Source organism: Peromyscus maniculatus, chromosome 5 (assembly GCF_049852395.1).
Source record: "Peromyscus maniculatus bairdii isolate BWxNUB_F1_BW_parent chromosome 5, HU_Pman_BW_mat_3.1, whole genome shotgun sequence".
Taxonomy (NCBI): domain Eukaryota; kingdom Metazoa; phylum Chordata; class Mammalia; order Rodentia; family Cricetidae; genus Peromyscus; species Peromyscus maniculatus.
In genome coordinates, this window is record NC_134856.1 from 11,336,819 (window position 1) to 11,363,342 (window position 26,524).

Here is a 26,524-nt window from a genome sequence, read left to right on the forward strand (position 1 = left end):
CTGCTACTGCTGTGAGGATGACTGAGACACTCATCTTTAGCCACTGCTATTGCTGTGAGGATGACTGAGACACTCATCTGCAGCACTGCTACTGCTGTGAGGATGACTGAGACACTCATCTTTAGCCACTGCTGTTGCTGTGAGGATGACTGAGACACTCATCTGCAGCACTGCTACTGCTGTGAGGATGACTGAGACACTCATCTGCAGCCACTGCTACTGCTGTGAGGATGACTGAGACACTCATCTGCAGCCACTGCTATGGCTGTGAGGATGACTGAGTCACTCATCTGCAGCCACTGCTATGGCTGTGAGGATGACTGAGTCACTCATCTTTAGACACTGATATTGCTGTGAGGATGACTGAGACACTCATCTGCAGCCACTGCTATTGGTGTGAGGATGACTGAGACACTCATCTTTAGCCACTGCTATTGCTGTGAGGATGACTGAGACACTCATCTGCAGCACTGCTACTGCTGTGAGGATGACTGAGACACTCATCTTTAGCCACTGCTGTTGCTGTGAGGATGACTGAGACACTCATCTGCAGCACTGCTACTGCTGTGAGGATGACTGAGACACTCATCTGCAGCCACTGCTACTGCTGTGAGGATGACTGAGACACTCATCTGCAGCCACTGCTATGGCTGTGAGGATGACTGAGTCACTCATCTTTAGACACTGATATTGCTGTGAGGATGACTGAGACACTCATCTGCAGCCACTGCTATTGGTGTGAGGATGACTGAGACACTCATCTTTAGACACTGCTACTGCTGTGAGGATGACTGAGACACTCATCTGCAGCACTGCTATTGGTGTGAGGATGACTGAGACACTCATCTTTAGCCACTGCTATTGCTGTGAGGGTGACTGAGACACTCATCTTTAGCCACTGCTATTGCTGTGAGGATGACTGAGACACTCATCTGCAGCACTGCTACTGCTGTGAGGATGACTGAGACACTCATCTTTAGACACTGAGATTGCTGTGAGGATGACTGAGACACTCATCTGCAGCCACTGCTATTGGTGTGAGGATGACTGAGACACTCATCTTTAGACACTGCTACTGCTGTGAGGATGACTGAGACACTCATCTGCAGCACTGCTATTGGTGTGAGGATGACTGAGACACTCATCTTTAGCCACTGCTGTTGCTGTGAGGATGACTGAGACACTCATCTGCAGCACTGCTACTGCTGTGAGGATGACTGAGACACTCATCTTTAGCCACTGCTGTTGCTGTGAGGATGACTGAGACACTCATCTGCAGCACTGCTACTGCTGTGAGGATGACTGAGACACTCATCTGCAGCCACTGCTACTGCTGTGAGGATGACTGAGACACTCATCTGCAGCACTGCTACTGCTGTGAGGATGACTGAGACACTCATCTGCAGCCACTGCTACTGCTGTGAGGATGACTGAGACACTCATCTGCAGCACTGCTACTGCTGTGAGGATGACTGAGACACTCATCTTTAGCCACTGCTATGGCTGTGAGGATGACTGAGTCACTCATCTTTAGACACTGATATTGCTGTGAGGATGACTGAGACACTCATCTGCAGCCACTGCTATTGGTGTGAGGATGACTGAGACATTCATCTGCAGCCACTGCTACTGCTGTGAGGATGACTGAGACACTCATCTGCAGCCACTGTCACCAGTTATCCTCGATGCCCCAACAGGTATTTTCTGATCATCAGCTTTCTCTGAACACTGTTCCTTTTGTGCCCACTGCTACACCCGGAAGGCACAGAGAATGCTGACTGGAACAAGAATGAAGAACCAGAGGCACCCCTGTTCTCCTTCCACATGCCCTTGGTCTCCTGGAGAAGAACATGCAATATGCTGTCAGCCTCCTGTCCCACCTCTGGGGAGCAGCAGATGGAAGGGATCTGTCAGGACTCTGCTGCCCACCCTAGGCAGCCGCTCCGTCAGCCGCCCATTACTCCAGCCCTCTAAGTGCCAAGCTAAGCTGAGGCGACTCTGCCCCATGGAATTAGGATTTGTGCATAACATATTAAATTTTACATCTATCTGTCACAGATAATTTGTCAGACCCTGAGAAGGCCAGGATAGCTTTCGTCTGTGAGGTGGGAAACGTGTATCAGTCAGTCATGTCACCACAGACTACTCAGGCTCCAAGGCAGGCAGCTGCACTGAGGCCTCCAGCTGCTCCCCTGGGTGGGTGGGGAGCAAAGTCCAGCTTTGGGACAGCATTTCCAGGTTGTTTTCACACTTCCTTCTCACCCTCCTTCCTTTCGCTTTGCTTTAGCCTTGCTGTGGCTGGACCCCTTTACACACTTATCAGAAAACTGTCCTTGTTTCAGAACACTGACTACAGGAAGGAGGGCCTCGCACTTCCCAGGAGAGGCCGAAAGTGCATCACTGGGGTGAGCAATGAGGGGCAATTCCAAAGGCTGCTTCCCTCCACAGGGTAAGGACAGCTCTCCTCAGGAGGAAGATGGTACCTAGTGAAGGGGACTTTGTTCCAGAAACATTCTTCCGGTCAAGTTAACTGTCTGGGGGCAGGTGTTTAGTCAGGCTGTGCTGACTCAACTTAAAACATTCTCTCACTCTTTCTCATCTACAGGACAGACCAGGGATGTATTTATTTTTTGCTTTTGTTTTTGGTGACTTTCTGGAGAGATTCACCTGTCACAGAAGTCGCTGAAATTTGCCAGGGACGGCAAAGGCCTAGGCTGGTGATGGCCGCCTTCCCTCCCACGCGGAGCACAAGCTCTCCCGGCCCCAGCAGGCATTATCAGGAGGAGGGGGTCACAAGGGCCTCTCTTCCTGGTGCCCGGGGCTCAGAGACTTCCTACCTTTCTCTCCTTGTCGCCGTACTCCACGCCCAGAGTGTCCATGGCCCGGACGATGGCGGCCAGAGACTGGATGGTGTTGCTGTAGACAACAGGCTTGTACTGCTTTACATCTTCTCCAGAGAAGCCGTCTTCATGGATGATCCTGGAGGGAACCACAGACCACACCCGATGAGTGCAGTGTCCTGAGGCCACATGGTCACCACCGGGCTTGGGGGTCACAGGGCAAGCCCTGGCTCACACACACAGGGAGAACTGGGGGACTGGGTCCTGGGGGAATGACGGATTACTGAGTTGCTCTACAGGGGCTGTAAAATCCAAACAAACCAAACAAAAACCCCACTTATTTGAACTACTGAATAATAATGACCTGAAATATAAACGATTGAAAACATTAGAGTCTTCACATTCTCTACACAAGGAAGGGAACGAGGGGTTAAAGACAGCTGAAAACATGGAGTGGTCAGCACATGCTCGCTGCTGCCGTGGAAGAACAGTGGAGGGCCCCGACTTGTATGCATTCAGAGAATCCTACTCAAGATCCCTGCAACACAATCTCAAGCCCTCAGCCAAGCCCCGCCCCCTCCATTGGTGGGGACCAAACCCAGGCTCCAATGTACTGCGAGGTGAGGACAGTTCTCCAAGGGGAGATGGCAGCCACACCCACAGCTCACTCCCAGTGCTTTTAATGAAGGTATGCCCGGCTTAAATAAACAACCAGCCTGGTCCATGCACAGGTAAGAGACACACCCCAGCAGAAACACCAGCAAAGGGCATTTTCAACTCTTCCACAGCTGGTATTAGCCAGTCCCCCTGTTCTGCTGAATCTCAACATTGACAGAGTCTGCACAGGGGACAGCACAGATCAGAGGCAGTGTGACACCCTCTGGCAGCCTTTGATACAAGCTCAGAGCTGACGGAATCCTGGAAAGAGGAAATCACATCCAAACTGCAAGAAGAGTCTTAAATGGAAGTCAAGAAAAAGCAGACAAGTTTTAGGGACAGCATCGGAGGTTATTTGTGCTTTGATAGACTTTGTGAACCAGTTTAAGGCCACATATCCAGAACAGGAATTAATGGCACATCTAACACACACAGGATCCAGCATGAGAGCTTAGCCTTCCTTCCTCCCTATTCAAGGCCCCTCTCTATGCCTTCATTACCTCCTTTCTGTCCTGGAGAACACCACAGACAAGCATCTTGAAAACAGCTTTATTGAGATTCATTTTATATACTACACAGTCTGCTTGCCTAAACCATGAAGCTCAATAATTGTTTTAGCAAATTCACAAGACTGGGTAACCATAACTGCATTTTAACTGTATAATGTTTTCCCCCTTGCCCAGTGTAGCCCTGTACCCATCACCAACCACCCTGCATTCCCACTGCAATCCTAAACCCACTAATCTACACTGTTGCCATAAATTTCCTAGTTGGGGCAGTCTATACAGATGGAATGGTATGGTCTGTGTGTGTGCTTGTGATTGGTTCTTTGCTCACGTCATAGCACGTCTCAGTAACTGCTTCCTTTGTACGGGTGTATTACCATTTGGTCATCCGGACACCAGCAATCCTGCACCAAAGCGGGAGTCAGCCCTGGCTGTGGGTCTCCCTTCTCAGCTTCTCCAAGAAGCAGAGCACAGCATCTGTGTGGCCATTTTGTGGGTCTGATCAGTGCTGTGTTTTTATAGAAGCTTCTTTTTATTTGGAAAGACATTTTATTTTATGAGTGTTTGCCTGCATGCATGTAAGTGCAGCACATGCATGCCTACTGCCCCCTCAGGTCAGAAGACTGTGTCAGATTCCTGGGAACTGGGGTTACAGGCAATTGTGAACTGCCTTGTGAGTGCTAAGAAGGGAACCTGGGTCCTCTGCAGGAAGAGAAATTCCTCTTAAGTGCTGAGCCATCTTCACAGGTCCTGCAAAACCCTCCTGATGGAGAATGGACTCACACAGGCCACAGGTGTGTGACCCCAGAGAGTCCCACAGGGAAACACGAGCTCTCTGCGCAAAGCCCAAGAAGAGAACAAGTGACAGCAGTGTGTCCCAACGGTGGACTGCAGAGATGAGGGTCAGCGCGCAAAAGTCAAGGCAGCTGAAACCGAGAGGAAACTGCAGAGAACGAGTTCTTGGCATCTGTGTGGGGTGCCTGGGGGTCACTGGCTGAATAGATGAGACTCCACAGCTCACAAAGAAGGGCAAAGAGAGGGAATGAGCTTCAAGGGGCTCGGAGACTGAACACTTGCCAGCACTTCCCCAGGCCAGGAGATGAATCTCCCAAATGCTAGAGTGGAGTCCCTGGGGGCTGCTGGAGCCTTCAGCAGAGATGCCAGAGACCACAGCAACTAGGTTATGATAGCCCTTATGTCCCTCCCGACAATGCTAGAAAGCAAGTCTGAGAGATATAGTTGCCCACAACTAACTCAGTTACCCCAAAGAGCAACAGACGAAAGACACCAGCCTTTAAAGGAGGATGGCAAAATCTAGACACTCAGCAGAGTAATGTGCATGGTACCACCCTCCAGTGGGAAAAATCCTGCTCTGCAGATAAGCGGGAAGGCGTGGCTCACAGCGAAGACAGGCGCTAGCCAACTAAAGTAGATGCGGACGTGATACGGATGGCAGAATTAACACATGGCATTGCAAAACATCTACTTTAAGTATGATGAGTATCATTTAGAGAGAATGGAAGATACAGAAAGTGAATAATAGCTGAAATAAAAGTTGTTCTCAAGGGTGAAATTACTGGCAGATCAGACATGCACAAGACTGACGAACCTGAAGACAAAGCAACAAAAACTAGTCAAATGGAGGAGAAAGAGAAAAGGGTGAAAACACCTTATAACACACACACACACACACACACACACACACACACACACACACACACGCGCGCGCGCGCGCGCGCGCGCGCGCAAAACTTCTCATAATGTACAGGATGGGGGTCCATGCAGAAGGTGCATGTGGAAAAGTGGCACATGACTCAAAAGTCAATTACAATCACAAAATTGTGTGATTACACATGGGAATTTCAGAGCAAACACAACATCTTGTAGTCTCAAGTATGGACAAGATCTAATTCTTTATGAATAAAGTTAAACAAGCATATCTACTTTATTTTTTTTAAAAAAGATTTATGTATTATGTATACATTGTTCTGCCTGCATGTGTCCTTGCAGACCAGAAGAGGGCAGCAGATCTCATTATGGGTGATTGTGAGCCACCATGTGGTTGTCTGGAATTGAACTCAGGACCTCTGGAAGAGCAGTCAGTGCTCTTAACTGCTGAGCCTTCTCTCCAGCTCCGCATGTTTATCTTATTAATAACAAATAATGAAAATTTGTTTTAACCTTTAATAAATGGTAAAATTATATGATTTAATTTTAAACTTGTAAAATGACTTATTACCATTAGATATTTGATTTGTTTGCCTATTTTATATATTTACATAACTGGGGTCACATAAAAACTTCTCTGGCAAAGAGGTTGCATGGGGAAACCCTTCTTCAGATGCCTGGCTGGCTAAAGGACTTCTTTCCCTACGGAGTTGGAACCATCATTTCCCACACGAATCTTCACACTCACCACTGAGGTATAGGAAGGCTAGGTTTTCATTATATCCATTTGACAGACGAGACTGAGGCTGAGAGAGATGAAGCCATTGGCCCAGTCTCTCTCAGCAAATCCATGATAGAGCTAAGGCCAGAACCCAAGTCTCCAAGCTACCAGTCCTTCCAACCATGCCTGATCCACCCCCAGAACATGCAGTTTATTGCCTCATCAAGTGTCAGCCTAGGGTCTGGGGTGACCCAAAAGAAAAATGCAGAAACGATGCAATGTGGGGCACATGTTCAAAAGTTATGAGTGTTAGTCCTATAATGTCACACTGGCAAATATTAGCTTAAATTGGGCTTCCGGGGGTAAAGTTTTACAGCATCCCCAACTAAACAGTCATAAGACCTGCAGAGCACAGACTATGTTGTGGTCCACACTGGACAGCAGTTAAAGTGTCGCTCATCATCCAGACTCCAGGGCCAAGCTCTGCAGTGCAAAGCTTCCCAGGACATTTTCTCACAGAGTCTTCCTCTTCCCCCACTTTCTGAGTTCAGGATTTGATCTCTGTGAATATCAAAGAAAGTCCTCTTATTTTCTGTCTCCTCATGTCATTCCAGGGAGGCAGAGCAGCGACGGCAGCAGCTCATGTGACAGCCAGGCCTGATCCAATACCACCTCTGCTGTTAAGGAACCGTGTGCAGCCCTGGTAAATGACCATCTGCCCAGGCATGGCTTCCTCATTCGCAAGTTGTTCTGGGAAGTCAGATGGCTATGGCAGAGCATGCCTGTAATCTCAGCCCAACTGGTGGAAGCAGGAGGATCAGGAATTCAAGGCCAGCCTGAACTACAAGAGACCCTGTTTCCAAAACACACACACACACACACACACACACACACACACACACACACACACACACACACACACACACAGAGAGAGAGAGAGAGAGAGAGAGAGAGAGAGAGAGAGAGAGAGAGAGAAAGCAAGAGAGACCACATACAGCGAAGACACTTCAAACAGCAGCCAATGGGAATAGCGGTCTCATTCTGAAGCCAACCTCCAAATACAGTTTCTTTGGGTTCTGGCACAGAGGCAGCCCGTGTTTGAGGTTGGCACCCTATGCTAAGTGCTCCACCTGCTGCATTCCTTGTAATCTTCAAAGCAGCCCTGGGCTTGATAAACACCACCAGCTCCTCTTTACAGATGAGGAAACAGGCCCAGTGAGGTCAGGCCACTTCGCAGAGGCCATACAGCTGGTGAGCAGCATCTAAGGTCTTGTTTGTGACCCATGGGCAGATGGTGAGGGGCATGGCAGCTTCCCTAACCCTAAGCTCTCACCTCCAGAGGCTCCCAGACTGCACACACATGCACACATATACAGAGTGTGTGTGCATATACACATGAGGATTGCAGTGCCTATCTAATGTTCTGAGGTCCTGGAAAGGAAGGAAAGGGGGCTCCTGAGAGCCCTCAGAGGTATACCCCAGGGAGTTTAGTCACATAGGATGGCTCAGGCCTGGCTCCTGGAGATAGCAAGATTAGGGACTGAAAAGCAGAAGAAAGACCCCATGAGACATGTAGCAACAGCCAGTAGTTCCATGTCCTGCCGAAGCCTTAGACAGAACTGCCAAGCGAATGTACAGAATCGAGTCCCAGTGATGTCATGTGGTCCCTAGATCCATCCATGCCTGAAACGAACTCTATCCCTACTGATATGACTGATACAAGCCACAACAGTCTTTATTTTTTTGCATAATCTTATGTGACTTGAGCTTCTGTCACTCATCCAACTCATGATTAAAATGTTCTATAACTTGATAACAATAATTTGAGATCACCTCTCAGCATATTTGCTTGTCAATTCTTTGTTTCTACCCCAGCCTTGGGATCTTGTTTCATCCATCTTTCCCCTCCCTCTTCATAGTTCTTGGCATAGAAACGGTGAATGTGGAAGCATCACTCCATCAGCAGTGTGTACACAAATGTACAAGACACATTCCACTAAGGAGCGCACAGGCAAGTCTGCATGTGTGAATATACATGTATGTGTGCGTGTATCCTGGGGTAGGGATCCACCACACTTTTTATACCTGCAGAGCCAGGGCATCAAATGGAAGCCAAGGTATTTCTCACAGTGCAAACCTAAAACCCAGGAACTCTGAGAGAATGTCCTGGTCACCAAGCCAGAAGAGCCATGGGAAGAGGAGTTTGACCAGACAAGGCTGACTGCAGCCTGAGTATTCAACTATGGATAGAAACTGCCAGCTGGACTCTTGGCTCCTGGCAACTCTGTTAAGAAGGTGGTTGCTGTGGGATGTTCTGTATGTCCTGTGGGAGCCCTTCTTGGGTTCTTTGTGGCGTTACCCAGCAGGTCCGTATAGAGGATGATTAGGACCATGGGCCTGAGTGCAGGTGTTTGAGATGGTCTGCACTTGGCTGTGCTGGGGGATGGTCTGTATGTCAAGTTGCTCTGATTGGTTAATAAATAAAACCTGATCGGCCGTGGCTAGGCAGGAAAGATAGGTGGGACTAACAGAGAGGAGAAATAAAAGGACAGAAGGGCAGAAGGAGACGCTGCAGCCGCCGCCATGACCAGAGAGGCTGCAGCCGCCGCCATGACCAGAGACACTGCAGCCGCCGCCATGACCAGCAGCATGTGAAGACGCCAGTAAGCCACCAGCCACATGGCAAGGTATAGATGTATGGAAATGGATCAATTTAAGATAAAAGCACAGTTAGCAAGATAAGGACAGTTAGCAGGAAGCCTGCCACGGCCATGCAGTTTGTAAGCAAAATAAGTCTCTGTGTTTACTTGGTTGGGTCTGAGCGGCTGTGGGACTGGCGGGTGACAAAGATTTGTCCTGACTGTGGGCAAGGCGAAAAAATCAAGCTACAGGTGGTCTTGAGGGTAGATGGAGGGAGAGGGATGGTGACAGGGTCGCTGACCATAGCAGGTGACCAATTCCCAGCAAGAGGCAGTCAGTGGTGGACCCTTGCCTTCCCTACACTGACTCTGCCTTGGGATCCTGCAGGAGGCCCAGACCTGGCTTTCCTTGTTCTCAGCAATTCTCCCTGGGTGGGGCTGCTTTTAGCTGCAGGAAGACTGCTGGGCACAGAGGCCTTATATGGTCACAGAACCACAGGCTTGGGAGCAGGAAGGGACCTCACACAATCATCTGGCCTGGCAGCCTTTCTCTGAATCATGGGCCACTTTGAGACGGTGACAAATGTACCAGCACACTGTTTTCCTTCATTTCTGGAGGTTTGTGAACACCTGTCATAAGCTACAGGGACACAGCTCCATCACTGGGCTGGATGCAGGGTCCCTTTCCCCTGCCATGTCTCACCATCCTCTGCTACAACCCTTGAATGATTTAAACGGGGGTGGGGGGTGGGGGGTGGGGGTGGTGGTGCCAGGCACTAGCTGTGTGATGTGGTAATTTCCCGTAACTGCTGGCTGTCAACTGTTCTCACTGTGCTGTGGTCAGGACCAAAAGAGCAGCTGCATGGGCAGGAGAGCATCAGCCACAGTGACTGCTGGTACATCTGGTACCCAGGAGCTGTCCTGTTGCTGTCCTCCACAAGAAGAGGGCATGCAGTTGGTTCTAAGAGGGGGCATCAATGAGGCACACCATTGAATGTATCTGTGAGGGCATTTCCTGAGAGGTTAGCTGAGGAGAAGACACACCCTGAAGGTCGGTGGCAACACCCCATGAGCTGGGGTCTTGGACAAAAGATGAAAGCCAGCCGACCATCGCCGTTCCCCTTTCTCTGCTTCCTGGTTGGCCACCAAGGACCAAGGCATGTCCTCTGCCATGCCTTCCTCCCTCTGATGAACTGCACTGCTGTCAGTGAAGTAAATAAACCTTCCTCCTTTCAAACTCTTTTGTCTGGTATTGGGTCACAGTCATGAGAGAATTACCTCATAGGGGAGCCCTGGAGGACTTCCACTCCCAGAAAGGTGACAGGGGGCTGAGAAACTCCAGTGGGCAAGGGAGGTGAGCAGGCATGGAGATTCTGCTTGTTTATCAAGTGAACATCCTGGGAGGACTTAGGGTTGGGAACCTGACTTCCCATTTCGGTCATCTTAATGATATTCAAGTGTCAGAACAGGGATGGAACCTCATAAGACACTTGTCTGGGATCTGTTTGTCTCATTGATAACTGATAATGGTGTCCAATCACCATTGGCCTCATTAACCAATGAGCAGTGGAATGTGACTCTGGAGCCATGGACCTCCCTATTAGGTGGGCAATGACAATCCTGGCCTCATAGAACACGTGTACAATTAAACAGTGAACAGAAAGTTCCTAGCATGTAGGGGCTCCACAGAGCCCATTAGAACACTGGGCGTGGGCAGGGGGACAGGATGAAAAGACTGGGTATGGTGTAGCGGGTGTCCTGTGCAGCCACACTTAGAGAACTACAGGGGGAGAGGGCATGGGAGCTGTGGAGAGCAGGAGGAGGAGGACGATAGGCTGGGGCACAGCCTACAGCAGCCATCACTTTTGGTGGTAGCATTCAGGGCTTTGTTATTGTCTCTTTCTGTTTGTTTCTGTCTTAAAAATGTGCATTTGGCATCTAAAAGAATGGATCACTTTCTTTTCTTTTCTTTCTTTTTTTAAAAATGATTTATTTACTTATTATGTATACAGAAGAGGGCACCACCAGATCTCATTACAGGTGGTTATGAGCCACCATGTGGTTGCTGGGAATTGAACTCAGGTCCTCTGGAAGAGCAATCAGTGCTCTTAACCTCTGAGCCATCTCTCCAGCCCAGGATCACTTTATTTCTTAAAGGTTTATTATTATTATCTCTGTGTGTGCATGTGCACACATGCTTCGTGGGCACATGTGTCACCGCACACATGTGGAGGGCGGAGAACAACTTAGCAGAGTCCGTTTTCTCCGTCCACCCTTATGTGGGTTCCAGGGATGAACTCAGCTCTCCAGGCTTGGGCAGCAGTGCCTTCACCTGCTGAGTCTTCTTGCTGACCTGCAACAGTGGGTTATTTTTCAGCGGGAACCAATACTTTATGTTTAACATGGTGACCATGTTGACAGGAACAAGAGCAGAAGGGTAAAGCGCTGTCAGCTGGGGTCTCCCGACACCATCATCTGGGTTTGGCTTGACATGGGGGCCTACTCATTGCCAGGCCTATGGGGCCAGTTCCCTGCCTTCTGGGGACTCACACTGATGTCAAAATAAGGCTAATGATGAAAACATGTAGGCAACAGTTTAAAAATGGTATCTTTCAAGGGCAGTGATAGGTGTATGCATTAGCTATGGGGGCTGCCACATAGCAACCATTGTCCTCACCCACAGAGCTGTTTTCCTGTCTCTCCTGCAGCTAAGAGTGGCCACATGATTTAGTTCAATCCAGTAAGACTAAAGGGGAATGTTTAGACATGCCTCTGACAAAGATGTTTTACTTCCGGGTCCCAAACTGTTTCTGTTGCCCATCTTCCTCTTTTCCACAGAGCTCCTCCCTACAGATATTCCCCGGCCTCCTGCCTGTATATTCAGTGGGAGGAGTCAATGAAGGAGCTGAAGCCATACCATGCTAATGATGCTAAATGCCCACCATTACGGGAATGAAGATCAAAGAGGCACAGGAGCCCATGATGACCGATGAACTGACAAGTCAACCCTCGTAATGACAGATTCACGCTTTCACCATGATGCCCTCTGCCTGGGCCACAGAAAAGGTTCTGCTCCAAGGTCACATGTGGGGAACTGTGGCTTAGAGATAAGAGCTATGTCCATAGGGACACAGCCAGCTTGTGACAGAGCAGGGACAAAATCCCCAGAGGCCCTTCTATTGTGCTACAGGCCTCTGATGGCCCTGGAGCTGAGGATGATGGGAGATCCCAGGTGAGAAAAACATGGACCCATCTGCAAAACAGATTCTCTTGACTTGACAGTTCCAAGGTCTATGTATTTACTTCTATTAATTCATCTCTTAGTTACTTTCATGGATTATCTGGGTCCCTTCTATGTGCCAGACAAAATATCAACATTGGGGATTCAAGAGTAAGTCAACACTCACGGTGTCTACACTCATGAAGCCTGCTTCTAGTAGGAGTTCTGTAGAAGCTGAACATTCAAACCGTAAGTGGTAAGAATAAATGGTAACCAAAAGGCTCATACTCTGGCTAGGGCCAGCCTACCTGGAGCAGTGCTGACAGCGGATCTGGAGTGGCTGGGCTGGGGGGAGCAATCCAGATACAGTAGGTGTGTGCAGACGTGAGGTCTCTGGGGGTAAGAGGGATGAGTGCTGACTGGATGAGAGCAGTGCACATGCTCGGGGGGAATGATTCCTTATGAATTCTGCCCAGAGTCTGGCTCAAACATTCTCTACTATAGAAACTCTGCTGACTCTTAAGAAGAAGGGGTGAGAGCAAGCTGACCCAGTGGGGTGGGGGTGGGGGGACATCACAAATGGCAGCCATGTCTAGAGGTGCTGGTAGGAACCAGCAGAGCAACTTGGAGTTGGGCGCCGCAGAGGGAAAGCTCTACAGGAGGGGGAAGTGCTCCACCTAGAGCCCTTCTGTCCTGTCCCTACTGGAACTGTCTTTTGGTGTGTATACACACATGCATGTACTGTGTATGTGCATGTGGAGGCCAGAGCCTCAGGAGGTCTTCTATCATTCTCCATCTTATTTTTTTTGAGACAGAGTCTCTTACTGAGCCTGGAGCTTATCAATTACTTTCCTAGCCAGTTAGCTCTAGGGCTCTGTGTGTTTGCCTCTCCCCAGCACTGGGAGCACAGACATGCACATCCGAACTCAGATCTTCATGCTTGTGTGGCAAGTACTCTACTGAATGAACCATTCTCCAGCCATCAATGGTCAGTGCCATTGCAGCTGCTTCCCCTAAAGGACCGTGGAGTTGACCTGGCTGCCTAATTCAGGACTAAGAGGTCCCCATCAGGCCCCAGGGTACAATGTGTGGACAGGCTCGGAGAAGAGTGAGTGTTAACAGCTAACAGTGCTAACAGGAAGAGACAGTGTGTAAAAGAAGTTTCAGGTAAAGAACAGGAAGTGCAGACATCCTGGGGGTACCCTGTATGCTGGGGCAATGGAGAGACTCCGGAGTGACTGGAATGGAGGAAATGACAGAGCAGAGGGACAGGTCTGAAAGCTCAGCCGGGGCCCAATCACCTATGCCTAACTTGCTAGGTACATTTCGGCTTTTAACTACATGTCAAGCCATGCTCACCTACTAAAATAAATGTTCATCTGTGCACCTCCCAAGCCATCTCAATTCCCTCCTGTGCCACTGCTCCAGTCCTAGAGCACTTTGAGATGGCAACTCTCCTCCTCTTTCCCTGACTCCACAGCCCGGTCTGAAGGCCTGTTCTGGGAACACTTATGGAGTCCAACCCACACAGCTGAGCAAAAGAGGAGGAAGATAGCAGCCACCAACCACCCTGCCTTGGGGAGGAGCTACACCACAGGCTGGCCCGGGTCCACATGCATAGCTGCTCCCAAAATGGCATTCCACTGTGGCTTCAGTTCACTATGAATACCACGCTCACTTACACAAGTCTTCTTTCCTTTGAGACAGGGTCTTGCTGTGCAGCCTAGGCCGACCTCAGGTTTGCATTTGTGCCACAGCCTTTGGAGTGCTGACATTTCAGGTACACACTACTATACCCGGCTGACAAGTGTTTCTTAAGTAGCCAAGTGCTAGAAGGCAGAGCTGAGACTATATGGCTGAGCCTGACTTCAGGGCCACTGCTGAGTACTGGTGTGTGTGTGGGGGGGGTGCGAGTTACAGAGCATAGATATCAAACTCAATCCATTCTGGCTAGGCTTCCTCACGTGGCTTTGCATCATCCTGGAATCATCACTGGCTGTATGGAGTCCATCATCTGAATGGACCATGAATTATCATCCAAGTCCACCAGTATCCATTGAAGTTTGTTCTGGGATGTGACCCCTTGCCACTTTCAGATCTAGTTGCCAGGGGAACTGACTGCCATGCTTCTCCTGGGGAAGCAAAAGCAGCAGAGTTTGTGTGGATGGAGGTTGGTTGACCCTTGGCCTCCCAGCTGGACTGTAATAAAGTCTGAGTACAAATAGGATCCTTGGCAATTTTAAGAGATAAAAGATCCAGTTAAAACCTTACTGGCTTAATGGTGAATATGTATGGAATGAGAAAAATTATTTAAAAAATAAAAAAGTCCTTTAGTAATTAGTGCTATATAGAGAGCCTGGCATGCTAATAGTAGAAAAATATAGAATGAAGTTCTAAAATAATAGCAATAGGCAAACCAATCCCCAGGGGAGCAACTGGCACAAACAAGGGACATGTCCTGATGACAATGACTTGCAGAAATCTATTATAAAGATGCCATTTCTAATAAGATGCAACTCTAGCCAGAAGCAAAGATGTCAGCTGCCAGTTGTCACCAGACAGAGCCAGGAACAAGACTGGGACTTGTTGTGACTCCAGGGCACAGCCTCTGCTGCCCTCACTAGGGAAGAACACAGATCCGCCCTTCCCCCACGCTCCAGGTGGGGTAGGGATGGGGGTGAGGGGCAGCCCCTTTCATCCTCCTAGTGCAACTGCTGGTCTGCACCTGGGGCCTTGGCCTTGCGGTAGAGATTACAGATCTTGGACCTGAAGGCAGAAGAACTGGGGTTCTACAGAATGGTCACTAATACATTGTCAACCCCATGTGAAACAGAAGAACCCTTCAAAGGCCAGCATCTTTAGCCAGGGCCTGGAGATCAGCTCGTGTTAAATCAGAGCTTTCTGGAACTCTGTCTACCTCCTGTCAGGACACCTCTGGCCTCCTCACCACCCTCCACTTCAGTCACTAGAACAAACATTACACTGATAGCAGTAGATCATACCCTGACCCACAAGACCCAAGATCTAGTTTGGGCTCTGCCATGGAGCAGCTAACATAGACAATTCACTGGGGCTCTGGGCTCATTTCCTCTGTGTCCTGTCAGTCTCTCAGGTCGGGTGTTGGCTTTAAAGCTGGTTGTGACCACTTCCTGGGGTGCCCCGTGTCTCAGACTGTGACCACTTCCTGGGGTGCCCCGTGTCTCAGACTGATGCAACTCCACGGTCATGCCTGTGTCTACATCTTTGCCACATGCTGCCTTTGAGGATGTAATAGCTCTGGAAATGTGGAGGTGCATGCAAGGCAAGTCTTGAAGGGAGCTCTTATGGACCAAAAAGCCTCTCTGCAACAGAGATGTGTTCATGGCTCTGCTCAAAAGGTCACTTCCTCAGGCCCCACTATTTCCCCCATCTCTCCCCTCTGAACGCATGTCCTCATCTGTCTACCTAGCATTGCATATCATTTACTGCCTGACATGCCAATATGAGCCCTATGAGGGTGGAGACATATCCTCATTCTTGCTCACGGACCGCAGTTTCCGGCTGAATACAGAGGTTAATAGGCATGGATGGCAGTCTTCATAGTCTAAGGTGCCAATCCCACATACCTCTGAAGGCAGGCCTTACGTCTGGAGCCAGGATGGATGAAGACCTCTCAGGCTGCCCTCCACTGCGCATTCCTGTTTGTCAGTCCATTTCACCTCAGTGCCGAGGGGCTGTCCCCATCGAGACCTAAACTTTGCTGCCCTCTTCTTGGTGCTGCTACCTACTCTCTGCTCCCAGCTCCTGACACCTGGGTCCTTGTAGGGTATTTTAGGGTCAGGACAGAAGGATAGTGTTGCTACATTTTCTATGCTTGCTTCTGGAAATACCCAAGACTGTTCTTTGAAACTCGACTGAAATTACCGGTCCTGTAGCAAGGAGATTACTGAGAGCTTTATGGAGTCTGAGCCCTTTATAATGCTTCATATAAAGTCAGAACTTCTTAAAGACAGCGCAGGGCCTGTGAGTGAGGCTAATTCGTTCCATGTTGGTTTCATTGCCTACACCTAAGTGACATTCTTGGCTTCCCATTTGTCCAGTCGGAGCGTCCCGTTGGTGATCTTCAACTGCTGACATAGTGGAGTGCTGGGCTGCGATGTTTACGGAGTGTTAATGTGCATCACTGGGCGCTTCATGGCCGTGGAGTGTTAATGTGCATCACTGGGCGCTGCATGGCCGTTTCTGCCCATTTCACGGAAAGTGCCCCAGCAAGGCTGAGCCTTTGCTCATCTGACCTTCCTTTCTGGATGTGCCCTGTCTGGATGTGCTTGAAAAGCCTGTGTTCCTCACTCAGGAGCCCTGGATGAATTCTGCACCACAGGCAAAAGGGAAGAGACTTTGAAAGCCTGCTGGCCTCACTGACAAGGCTTTACCCATCTCAGACTACCAAATACCTTCTTTTCAGACAAGTGGAAAAGGTTGAGTGAGACCAGGTAGGGTGGGTTGGTCTATGTAAGGGCTCCCAGGGGGCTGCTCTGACTCTTGCACACCTCACTAACTGTGGAGTGTGCTGGTAGGTGACTCACCCCAGATACCCATAAGCAAGTTTGTGCTTTGCAAATGGCGAGCGAAGGCTGCAGCGGACATCTGTTGTTCTTTCTTGCTCAGCTTCTTTTTTCCCTTGGAAACAGAATCTCAATAGGAAAGGAACTGTTATCCCTCACACATTAAGGTCTCACTCGCCCCTAACTTGAGTGCCAAGAATGAGTCCTTCATCCTCTGTTGGTCAGTCAGTCCAGCCCATACTTGGATCCAGAGATGCCAGAGGCTAGTATGGCTTCAGCCGCTCAGGTATGTAAGCCAACATGTTTCAGACAAGTGGGAGTGGGTTTCAGTTACTGGTAATCAGGATTCTTTTGCCATTTTCTTGTGTGTAGATGTGGTATGCATGTGTACATGTGTGTGTAGGCATGTTTTACCTGTGTGAGTGTACAGATATAGGCCCAAGGTTGGTATTGGTAATCATCCTTGATAATCTTCCATCTTATTAACTGAGGCAGTGTCAAACCCAGAGCTCATCAATGCAGCTAGTCTCCTTAGCTACCTCATTATGGAGATCCCTCGGCTCTGCCTTCCCAGGTCTCCATACCCACCTGGCATTTATGTGGGTTCTGGGGGTCCAAACTCTGGTCCTCACACTTGCATGGTGTCTTAGTTAGGGTTCCTATTGCTGTGAAGAGAAACCATGACCACAGCAACTCTCAGAAAGGAAAACACTTAACTGGGGCTGGTTCACAGTTCAGAGGTTTAGTCCATTAGTGTCCTGAGTGGGGGTGGGGGTGGGAGCATGGCAGACATGGTGCTGGAGAGAGCTGAGAGTCTAGATCCAGATCGGCAGGCAGCAGGAAGGAGAGACACTGGGCCTGGTTTGAGCTTCTGAAACCTCAAAGCCACCCCCAGTGACACACTTCCTCCAACAAGGCCACACCTCCTAGCATTGCCACTCCCTAGTGACCTCGCATTCAAACCCACGAGCCTCTGGGGCCATTCCTATTCAAAGCACCACACTGGCAAGCACTTTAACGACCGACCGAGCCATCTCTCTGATTAGCAGTCATGACTCTTGCTGGCAGTGAAGCTGCACATCCTTGGAAGTTTCTTTGAAACCTAGACTAGCCAAATAGATTTGCTGATCTGAGAGGTGGTGTCTGGTGACAGCATGCTCCTGAGGACGTGACACTGGAAGAAGGCGGAAGCTCCATCCCTACCTTACAACAGCAGCCCTATGACAGACTGCAGGTGACTTCCTCTGAGAGGCGCTTCCGGCACCAGCTGCTCCCAGACACCGTCACCTTTCCCCCCAACACCAATCGTTAAAGACCTCAGCAACATCCCTGTCCTTTCTCCTACAGGACAGACAGAGGCTTGAGGTCCTTTCCATTCCTTTGTTGTTTTGTTTCGTTTTTAAAATGAGGACTTGCTTTTCCTCTCCTTACCATGAGGCTAGACAGGGACAAACACCAAGAACACCACACAGGCCTGCAGGAAAAGTGGGGAGGAAAAGTGTCCCTGTCTTGGTTCCTGGTTCAGGCTGCTTGGCAGCCACTCAGGGAATAGTTTGTAGATCTGCCACCAAGTCTAAGCACTGCCCTGGAGGGAGGTCCATTTTAGGTGCTGCTTTCAAACAAAGGGTTAAATGAAAAGAGGCTTCCTCAGCTCATGACTAGTAGTGAACATGGTAAAAGGCACCAGTTACCCCAAACAGGGGCTCCTGGGGGGAAAATCTTGTTTTCTCAATACCCCTGGGGGAAGTGTTTAAGGAGAAGTTTGCCAAAAGGAAGTCTGATTGCTTATTTCTTTCTGGAGTAATTAATCTCTTCTCCAAACGCAAGGGCAATGGTCAGTTTCCATGCCAACTTTTGGAGGACAGAGGGCATGGTTATACCCTACCCTACCTCCCTGAGGGCAGTGTGAGCCACATTCTTCTGCCTGCTGTGCTCTTTGGTTGGCCTTTAAAAGAGAATAAGGAAGAGGTCCAGGTAAAGCTTTGCCTTGCTAGACAGACCAAGAGCAACACAGTCAGGGATGGAGCAAAGCCCAGTCCCCAGCTTTTCTTCCCTTGCTGGTGGATGCCACTCTGGGGGGTGGGTTTAAACAGTGCGGCCGCAGCCTCCTGGCTTTCCCATTCCAGCCTTTCTCAAGCAGAAGCTCCTCATTAATAACCATTATGGTGTGGTCATGCCTGAAACAGAGAGTCCATAAAAATCATTTTGTGGGTTCCCACATCGATCTCCCTCTCGAGGGATGTTCAAGGGGGGTGTGTATCCTGGCCCTCAAAGCAAAGCACACATTGCAGCTGCAGGGGCCACCCTGCACAAGACTCTCTCCGACTGTAGGAGTTGGGGCTCAGTGGGTGGCGTTGTTAGCTGTGGGACAACAGAAGGAGAGGTGGTCCTCCTCCCCTGGTGGGTTTGGGCCCCTTCTCAGAGGCTGTTGCGGGCATCTGGTAGCACTGGGACTTTGAATGACTATGGCGCCTAAAGCCGACAATCGGTCTGAGGAGGGCTGTGCTTCCATCTTGGCGGTCTGTTCACTCTGTCAGACTCTAGGTGTGTGTTTCCGGAGGATGTAAAGGAAAAGATGCCTTTTGTTCATTGTCCAGGCTCTCCCTCCCACCTGCTTGTAGTACTTGAGCAGTCAAAATGGTCCTGGTGAAGGCCAGGAATGGCCAGTGTCTGTTCATCCCTTCAGAGGCTGGTGGTGCACTGAGGCTTCCTAGCTGTCCACACCTGAGATGGGTATGTAAAGATCTCACCCCAGCACCAGCACAGAAAAAGCTGCACAGCTGTCTGTGCCTGTCCCGTGCTAAAGAGCAGAAGACCAGTCCGCAGATCTCCTGAGACCATGTGTGTGGTCAGGAAGTGCATGTGAGCCTATACTCCTCACACTCACAGTGCATGACAACCAGGACTTCCAAGGAATACTGAGGATTCCAAGCACATTCACAGCAAGGCTGGTCTGGGCAGCCTGTTCATTCTAGCGAGACTTCTGACAACCCAGAAGAAGGGGGAAATTTCTGTTGTCACAATGGCTTAACTGCAAATCTTCCTCCTCCTTAAATACTGTTCCAGCTTCATAGCATAGCTCTGCTCTGCACAGCACCAGACACATGGTATCCAATACAAGGTATGAACAATGAATGGAAGGATGGGGAGGTCCCTTCCCCTGTCCTGCCACCATCACACTCATATCTGCTTCTTATTACCATGGCCATCCCTGCTGATACCCATCCAAAGACGTTTCTGTGTCCACACAGCTTCCTGCTCCAACATACATGTTCACAAGGATGGGATGGTGTATGAGTGGCAAGGAACTGGCAGAGATGGTGGGATGTGGTAGTGGATCATTTGGTTTCCCAGCACTGGATAAGCTCAAAGAGGGATCTCAAGATCGAAGCTGAATTCCATAAACATCTGTCCCATTCACCCCAAGCGCAAGGCATGGCTTTTTGCCTCTGATGTACAGATCAAGCAGGACTGTTCACCACATTCGAGATTGCTAGGGCCCTCAGCGCTAGTTCAGAGGAGCACCCAAATCCTGTGGGTCTTCCCAAGTGGTGCTGTCCTCACCCAAACCTAGCTGCTCCTCCTGCACTGGCTCTTGCTTTGCTCCAAGCAGTCTTTCCAAATTGCTGACTCACACTGATCACAAAACATTCTTGGGGCTATTCAGCTGGCAGGGCAAGAGAATATTCTGTTTTCCTGTGCGGACTCTATTGCTTTGAGCCTGTTACCAAATTCTGGGACCCAGATCATGGACCACTTGAACCCAGGAGTGTGCCTGGTGGTACTTTACACAAAGATCAAAGTGTTTTGTACTGTAATATTCATTACAGTCAAGGAGAAGCATCAACAGGGCCTTGAGGCCACACCTGGGCAGTTTCCCTACCCAACTTCACACTGAAACTTCTCCCCGCCTGACCCCTCCACCCCAAGCCTAGTGAGCCCCGACCAGCCCCTGTGCTATGTCTCTTCCCAAGGGCTACCCTGAGGTCTTTCTTGGACACAGTGTGGATAACAGCTAGGTCTGTATCCCACATGGCCCATAGTGCAATTTGGAGACCTCACCACCAAGTCTTCCTTAATGGCAAGTCCTAGAACTTCAGGAATATTAGCACCACCCTCACAGAATGAAGTTGCTCAGGGTTCAGTTCTACTGTCTGTCATGATGGTGGAAACATGGTGAAGGGCCTGGCTGATGCAGCTGAGACACCGCAATCCACAGCAGTGTGAACGCCCAATCGCTCCTTTCACGTTATTAGGAGTTTTGGATGTTACTGAGTGATATAGCAGTTCCTTCTGATTTAACGTCAACATGTACTTCCTCACTTAGTCCTCACAATGAATCGCAGGAATAAGCAATGTCGTTTTATGCCCAAGAGGTCCATTTGGCCAATGCTTTGCAGTTGGTAAGTAGCAGGGCCTACACCTTCCACCTTCCTACCCTGGTGGCAGCTCCATTTCACGGAGTGGGGAGGTAGGAGTGGGCCTATGGCCCGAGCCTGGGAGATGCCTGGACTATCCGGGAGCTGTACTTCAGCCTGCAGTGGTTCTGTGTTTTCTCTTCTTTAGGTAAACATCCATAAATCAGAAGAATTCCCACAAGAGACTGTTTTCTGACTTCTAAAAAATGGACACACTGACTTGCCAACTGCTGTGGGTTGGGTCAGTGGCCTCTTTCCAGTGATGACACACAGGTCCCCTCTAGACCACAGGCTGGCTGGTCTGCTGGCCCTGTTGGCATTGTGATCCCCTTCATGGTGTCAGTCAATGGCATTAGCCACACCTGCTGATAGAACAAGCCCACAGGAAATGAGGAAAAACACTAAACTACTAATTTATTACTTGTATTTTACTCGGTCATCCTAACAAACACGGGCAGGAGCCAGGAGAAGTCCACGGAATCTGGAACAATTAGTGTGAGCCACAGCAGAAAGATGTTCCCATCTTTTTGTCTGGCCGCACTGGAGGACATCCTGTGGCCCAAGGACTTGAGAAGAAGTGTGAACAGTTAGAAGGTTCTGCACACCTGTGTGGCTGGCCACTATTCACCTTTGTACTTGAGTGAGGCTTGCTCAGACACATGGAACACTGACAACAGTCATGTGGCCTCAATGCTGAGAAGTAGCCCAGAATTGATGGGTAGCAAAGAATCAGGGAGTCTTAGAACATGGTACCCAGGAAGACATCATCACCTACACTCTAACTGCTAAGGCCTTTGTGGAAATGCGTGTACAAGCAAGAAACAAGGCAGAGGAAGTGCTGTGCTAGACTCTTTTAATTAGAGGCCAATTGGTAAAGTTTTAGGGCAAGAGTCAAAAGCCACAGAGAGGGCTGAGGTGTGATTCTGTGGCAGAATCTACCCAGGGCTATCTAGGGCAAAGGTACTTGGCCAGGAAGTGGGACAGGTGCCTCTGCACTGGTCAGCAGCAAGGAAGGAGCCTGGTCTCCAAACACAGGGCTTGGAGCCCTGTCAACCCAACGTCTCTACTAACGTTTACCCAAAGTAGTATGTGAAGGCTCCTGCTGGACTGCCTCTCCCCACCAACTCCCTCCATCAGTCCCGCCACGGCAAACTCGGCAAGACACATGCTCTGCAAAGACACACGCTCTGCTCTTTGTTTGTTTGTCTAGAGGGACTTTAAAAAGCGTTATAAGAGGTGTCAAAGTCACTGTTGGTAATGCCAAGCTCAAGCTTTCTTACCTGCCATGGTCAGAACTGAAAAAGAAAGAAACAACTTCCCCGTCATGGGATACAAAGTGTCCTGCACTATTAGAAATCAATCACATTGGAGCATATGATTCTGGAATGCAGTTCAGCACCTAATGTGATGCAAAGGGCTGGGGGTGGTGGTGTCTTAGAAGTTAAGGAGAGATGCCAGGCAGTGGTGGCGCACACCTTTAATCCCAGCACTTGGGAGGCAGAGGCAGGTGGATCTCTGTGAGTTCGAGGCTAGCCTGGTCTACGTCTACAAAGAAAGGTGCAAAGCTACACAGAGAAACCCTTTCTTGAAAAAACAAACAAACAAACAAACAAACAAACAAAAAGTTAAGGAGAGAATGAAGGGAGGAGAAGACAAGACAAAGAAGAGAAGACAATGGAGAAAGGAAGATGGGAGATGAAGAGAGGGGAACGGAGGGGAGAGAAGAGAAGGGAGAGGGAGACCCAAGAAAAGGAAAAAGGGGGAGTGTACTGACTGGTTTTGTGTCAACTTGACACAAGCTAGAGTCATCAGAGAGGAAGGAGCCTTAGCTGAAGAAATGCCTCCATGAGATCCAGCTGTAGGGCATTTTCTCATTTAGTGATCAATATGGGAGGGTCCATCCCATGGTGGGTGGTGCATTCCCTGGGCTGCTGGTCCTGGGTTCTATAGGAAAGCAGGCTGAGCAAGCCATGGGAAGACAGCCAGTAAGCAGCACCCCTCCATGGCCTCTGTATTAGCTCCTGCCTCCAGGTTCCTGCCCTGTTTAAGTTCCTGTCCTGACTGCCTTTGGTGATGAACAGCAATGTGGAAATGTAAGCCAAATAAAACCTTTCCTCCCCAACTTGCTTTTTGGTCATGGTGTGTGATCTCAGCAACAGAAACCCTAACTAAGACAGGGAGACAGGGAAGAACAGGGAAGAAAGAGAGAGAGGGACTGGAGGGAAGGAGACTGACAGGGAGGGGAAAGGAAGAGGGAAGGAGAAAGAGAGATGTGAGTGAGAGAGAGCACTTCAGTCACAGCTGGCCCATTAGCAACTGTGAGAAGTTCTTAGAACATGGTGCCCAGAAAGACATCATCACCTACACTCCCCTTTGTTTTAGGATGAAGTGGGAGTAGGGGAGATAGGAACTGGTTCTGACCCATAGGCTCACATCTTCATTTCCCTGCAACTTAGGAGGCCAAGCAATAGCAAATTCATGAGCTGCAAACTCTAGATGTAGGGTTGGAGGAGAACCAGCGTGTGAGGGGAAAGGGATTGATCCAGCTGTCCCAGAAGTAGAAAGTCACCTTCCTCAACACCATCAAACTAGAGGGAGAGAGAATTCCACCCACCAGCTACAGAGTGCTGCTACTGAGATTCCACAAGGAAGAGAGCACAGTATTGAATGACTAAAGCCCCAGCAGAAGATCAGGCAGAAGCGGTGCACATGCTCAGTGCAGTACAGCTGCTTTAGGAGACAAATAACAATGCAACCAGAATGTGCAGTACCTGGAGAGCAATTCGGGACACATGCAGAAGTTTTTCTATACATTAAAATACTGTCTTCCCATCTGCAGTAGAAGGGTCCCTGCTGAGTTGTGAATGTGAGCCCTGTAAGAACAAAGGGGAATATGACTTCCAAGTATACAACAGAATACGAGGAGAGTATGTATACAGGAAGAGAAACGATCTGGAGGAGAGCTCCAAGAAGATCTAGAAGAAGAAAAATGAAGTGATGGAGGGTAGCCAGCAATCAAATAACAAGCAGAAGGTAATTCCTGACTGAAGAAGACATTTGTGCAGACTGAAAGGTGTATAGAATTCCAAGCAGAAGGACAAGAAAAGACATACAGAATTCCTCAACTTGAGGATGACCAAACAGCATTGTAAGACTCCAACTAGGTAGGATGGAGGAGAGGTGTAATACTCCAGGCTAGCTAGGCATGGTGGTGAATGTCTGCAACCTCAGATGCTATGCCAAATAGGGATGCATAGCAAGACCCTGTCTCAAAAAAATAAAAACAAAATAAACAAGCATCATGCTTAAAACACAAGCAACACGAAACAAATCTGGAAAGAGAGAGACAGAATGAACATATTACCTAACCGGAAAAAAATCAGGCTGTACTGGAGTTCTTTTCTGAAACGTGACCACCCAGAAGAGTAGAAAGTCATGTGGGCTACTTGAGAAGGAACCAAAGCTTCCCACACAGTTTGGCCAGCATTTTTAGGGGGACGATCTTGAACAATATTCAATAATTCTTAGGTATTACAGCCATTTATGCTTGGCTTAATTTATGTGGTGGTCTGAATAGGAATGGCCCCCATAAGCTCATATATTTGAAGCCTTGCTCATTAGGAAGTGGTGCTACTTGACAGGGATTAGAAAGTGTGCCCTTGTTGGAGGAAGTGTGTCACTGGGGTGGACTCTGAGGTTTCAAAAGCTCAAGCCAGGCCCAATGTCACTCTTTTCCTGCTGCCTGCCAATCTGGATGTAGGCTCTCAGCTACCTCTCCAGCACCATGTTCATCTGCATGCCACCATGCTTCCTGCCATGACAATAATAGACTAAACCTCTGAAACTGTAAGCCAGCCCCAATTAAATGTTGTCTCTTCACAGCAACAGAACACTGACTAAGACAATTTAATAATGTAGGAACAAGCTTCTGTCATGGCTCACAGTAATCATTCCAAACACGAGGTCTCTTATGTTGTTGTCTGTTTTTGCTCTTTTGGGGGGCCTGCCACCCAGTTCCCAAATAAATCACACACAGAGACTTATTCTTAATTATAAATTAAGCCCCAAGTTAAGACCGGCCTTAACTTGGCTTATTTATAGCCAGCTTTTCTTAACTTAAATTATCCCATCTATCTTTTGCCTCTGGGCTTTTCCTTTTCTATTTTTGTATACCTTTCTTTCTTACTTTATGGCTTGCTATGTAGCTGGGTGGCTGGCCCCTGGAGTCCTCCTCCTTCTTTGGCTACTTTTTTCCTCCCAGACTTCTCCTTCTATTTATTCTCTTTTCTGCCAGTCCTGTCTATCCTTTCTCCTGCTTCATTATTGTCCGTTCAGATCTTTATTAGACCATCAGGTGTTTTAGACAGGCACAGTAACAGCTTCACAGAGTTAAACAAATGCAACATAAACAAAAATAATACACCTTAAAGTAATATTCTACAACACTCTTAGATTCCTAGACATCCCATGTAGAGAAAATTTTAAATGCAAACAACAAATTCTCCAGAAAAGAGACCTCATTATGGAAGAAATGAACAGATCAGGAAAGCAGATGAGTAAGGATCTGCTCACCACACCTCTCTTCCTTCCCCTTTCCTAAGTCTACATGGGCACTGACTCAGCTCCGAGAGGAGCATCCACAAACCAAGACTTTATACAGAAAGGCCATATTCAGTGTAAGCTCCAGTGACAGCCCTAAGTCCTAAGCAAATGAAGAGGAGAGAAGACAAAGTGTTGCAATGGTTCCTCAAGCTGGAGACAGGGTCATTACTGTAGATGCTCATCTTACGGAAGTAGGGAAACACAGGAGACATGGAGCAGAAGAGGGACCGCTAGTACTGGGTCAGACAAGCCTTCCCAAACTTTACAAAAGAAAGCCTCTACAGCAATAAGCGCCCCATCAGTCAACAAATATAGAACATTTAAAAACACAGCCAAGTGCTGGGGCTATAGCCCAGAGGGAGGGCACTTGCTTGTTTTGCTCTGAACTTTGGTTAGACCCCCAACACCATGGGGAAAAATGAGAAGAAAAATACTAAGTTCAAAACTAAGAAACATACTCTGGATAAACCTAGAATTAAAAAGGAAGCTGGGCGGTGGTGGCGCACGCCTTTAATCCCAGCACTTGGGAGGCAGAGGCAGGCGGTTCTTTGTGAGTTCAAGGCCAGCCTGGTCTACAGAGCAAGATCCAGGAAAGGCACAAAGCTACACAGAGAAACCCTGTCTTGAAAAACCAAAAAGGAAACTATTAAAATTAAAAAGAAACTGAAAACTATAGAAAGCAGTTTAAGTAAGCATTGCAAACCACTTC

General features: G+C 48.8%; 1 protein-coding gene across 2 annotated transcripts in view; it reads right to left on the minus strand.

Moving 5' to 3' along the window:
- Nucleotides 1–26,524, minus strand: part of Gnao1 (G protein subunit alpha o1) — a 160,942-nt gene that overhangs the window by 71,577 nt on the left and 62,841 nt on the right. For both annotated transcript variants that reach the window (XM_006985202.4, XM_006985201.4), the window contains exon 3: nucleotides 2,838–2,979. In XM_006985202.4, coding sequence (XP_006985264.1) covers nucleotides 2,838–2,979 — 142 coding nt within the window. The remainder of the gene's footprint in view (nucleotides 1–2,837; nucleotides 2,980–26,524) is intronic.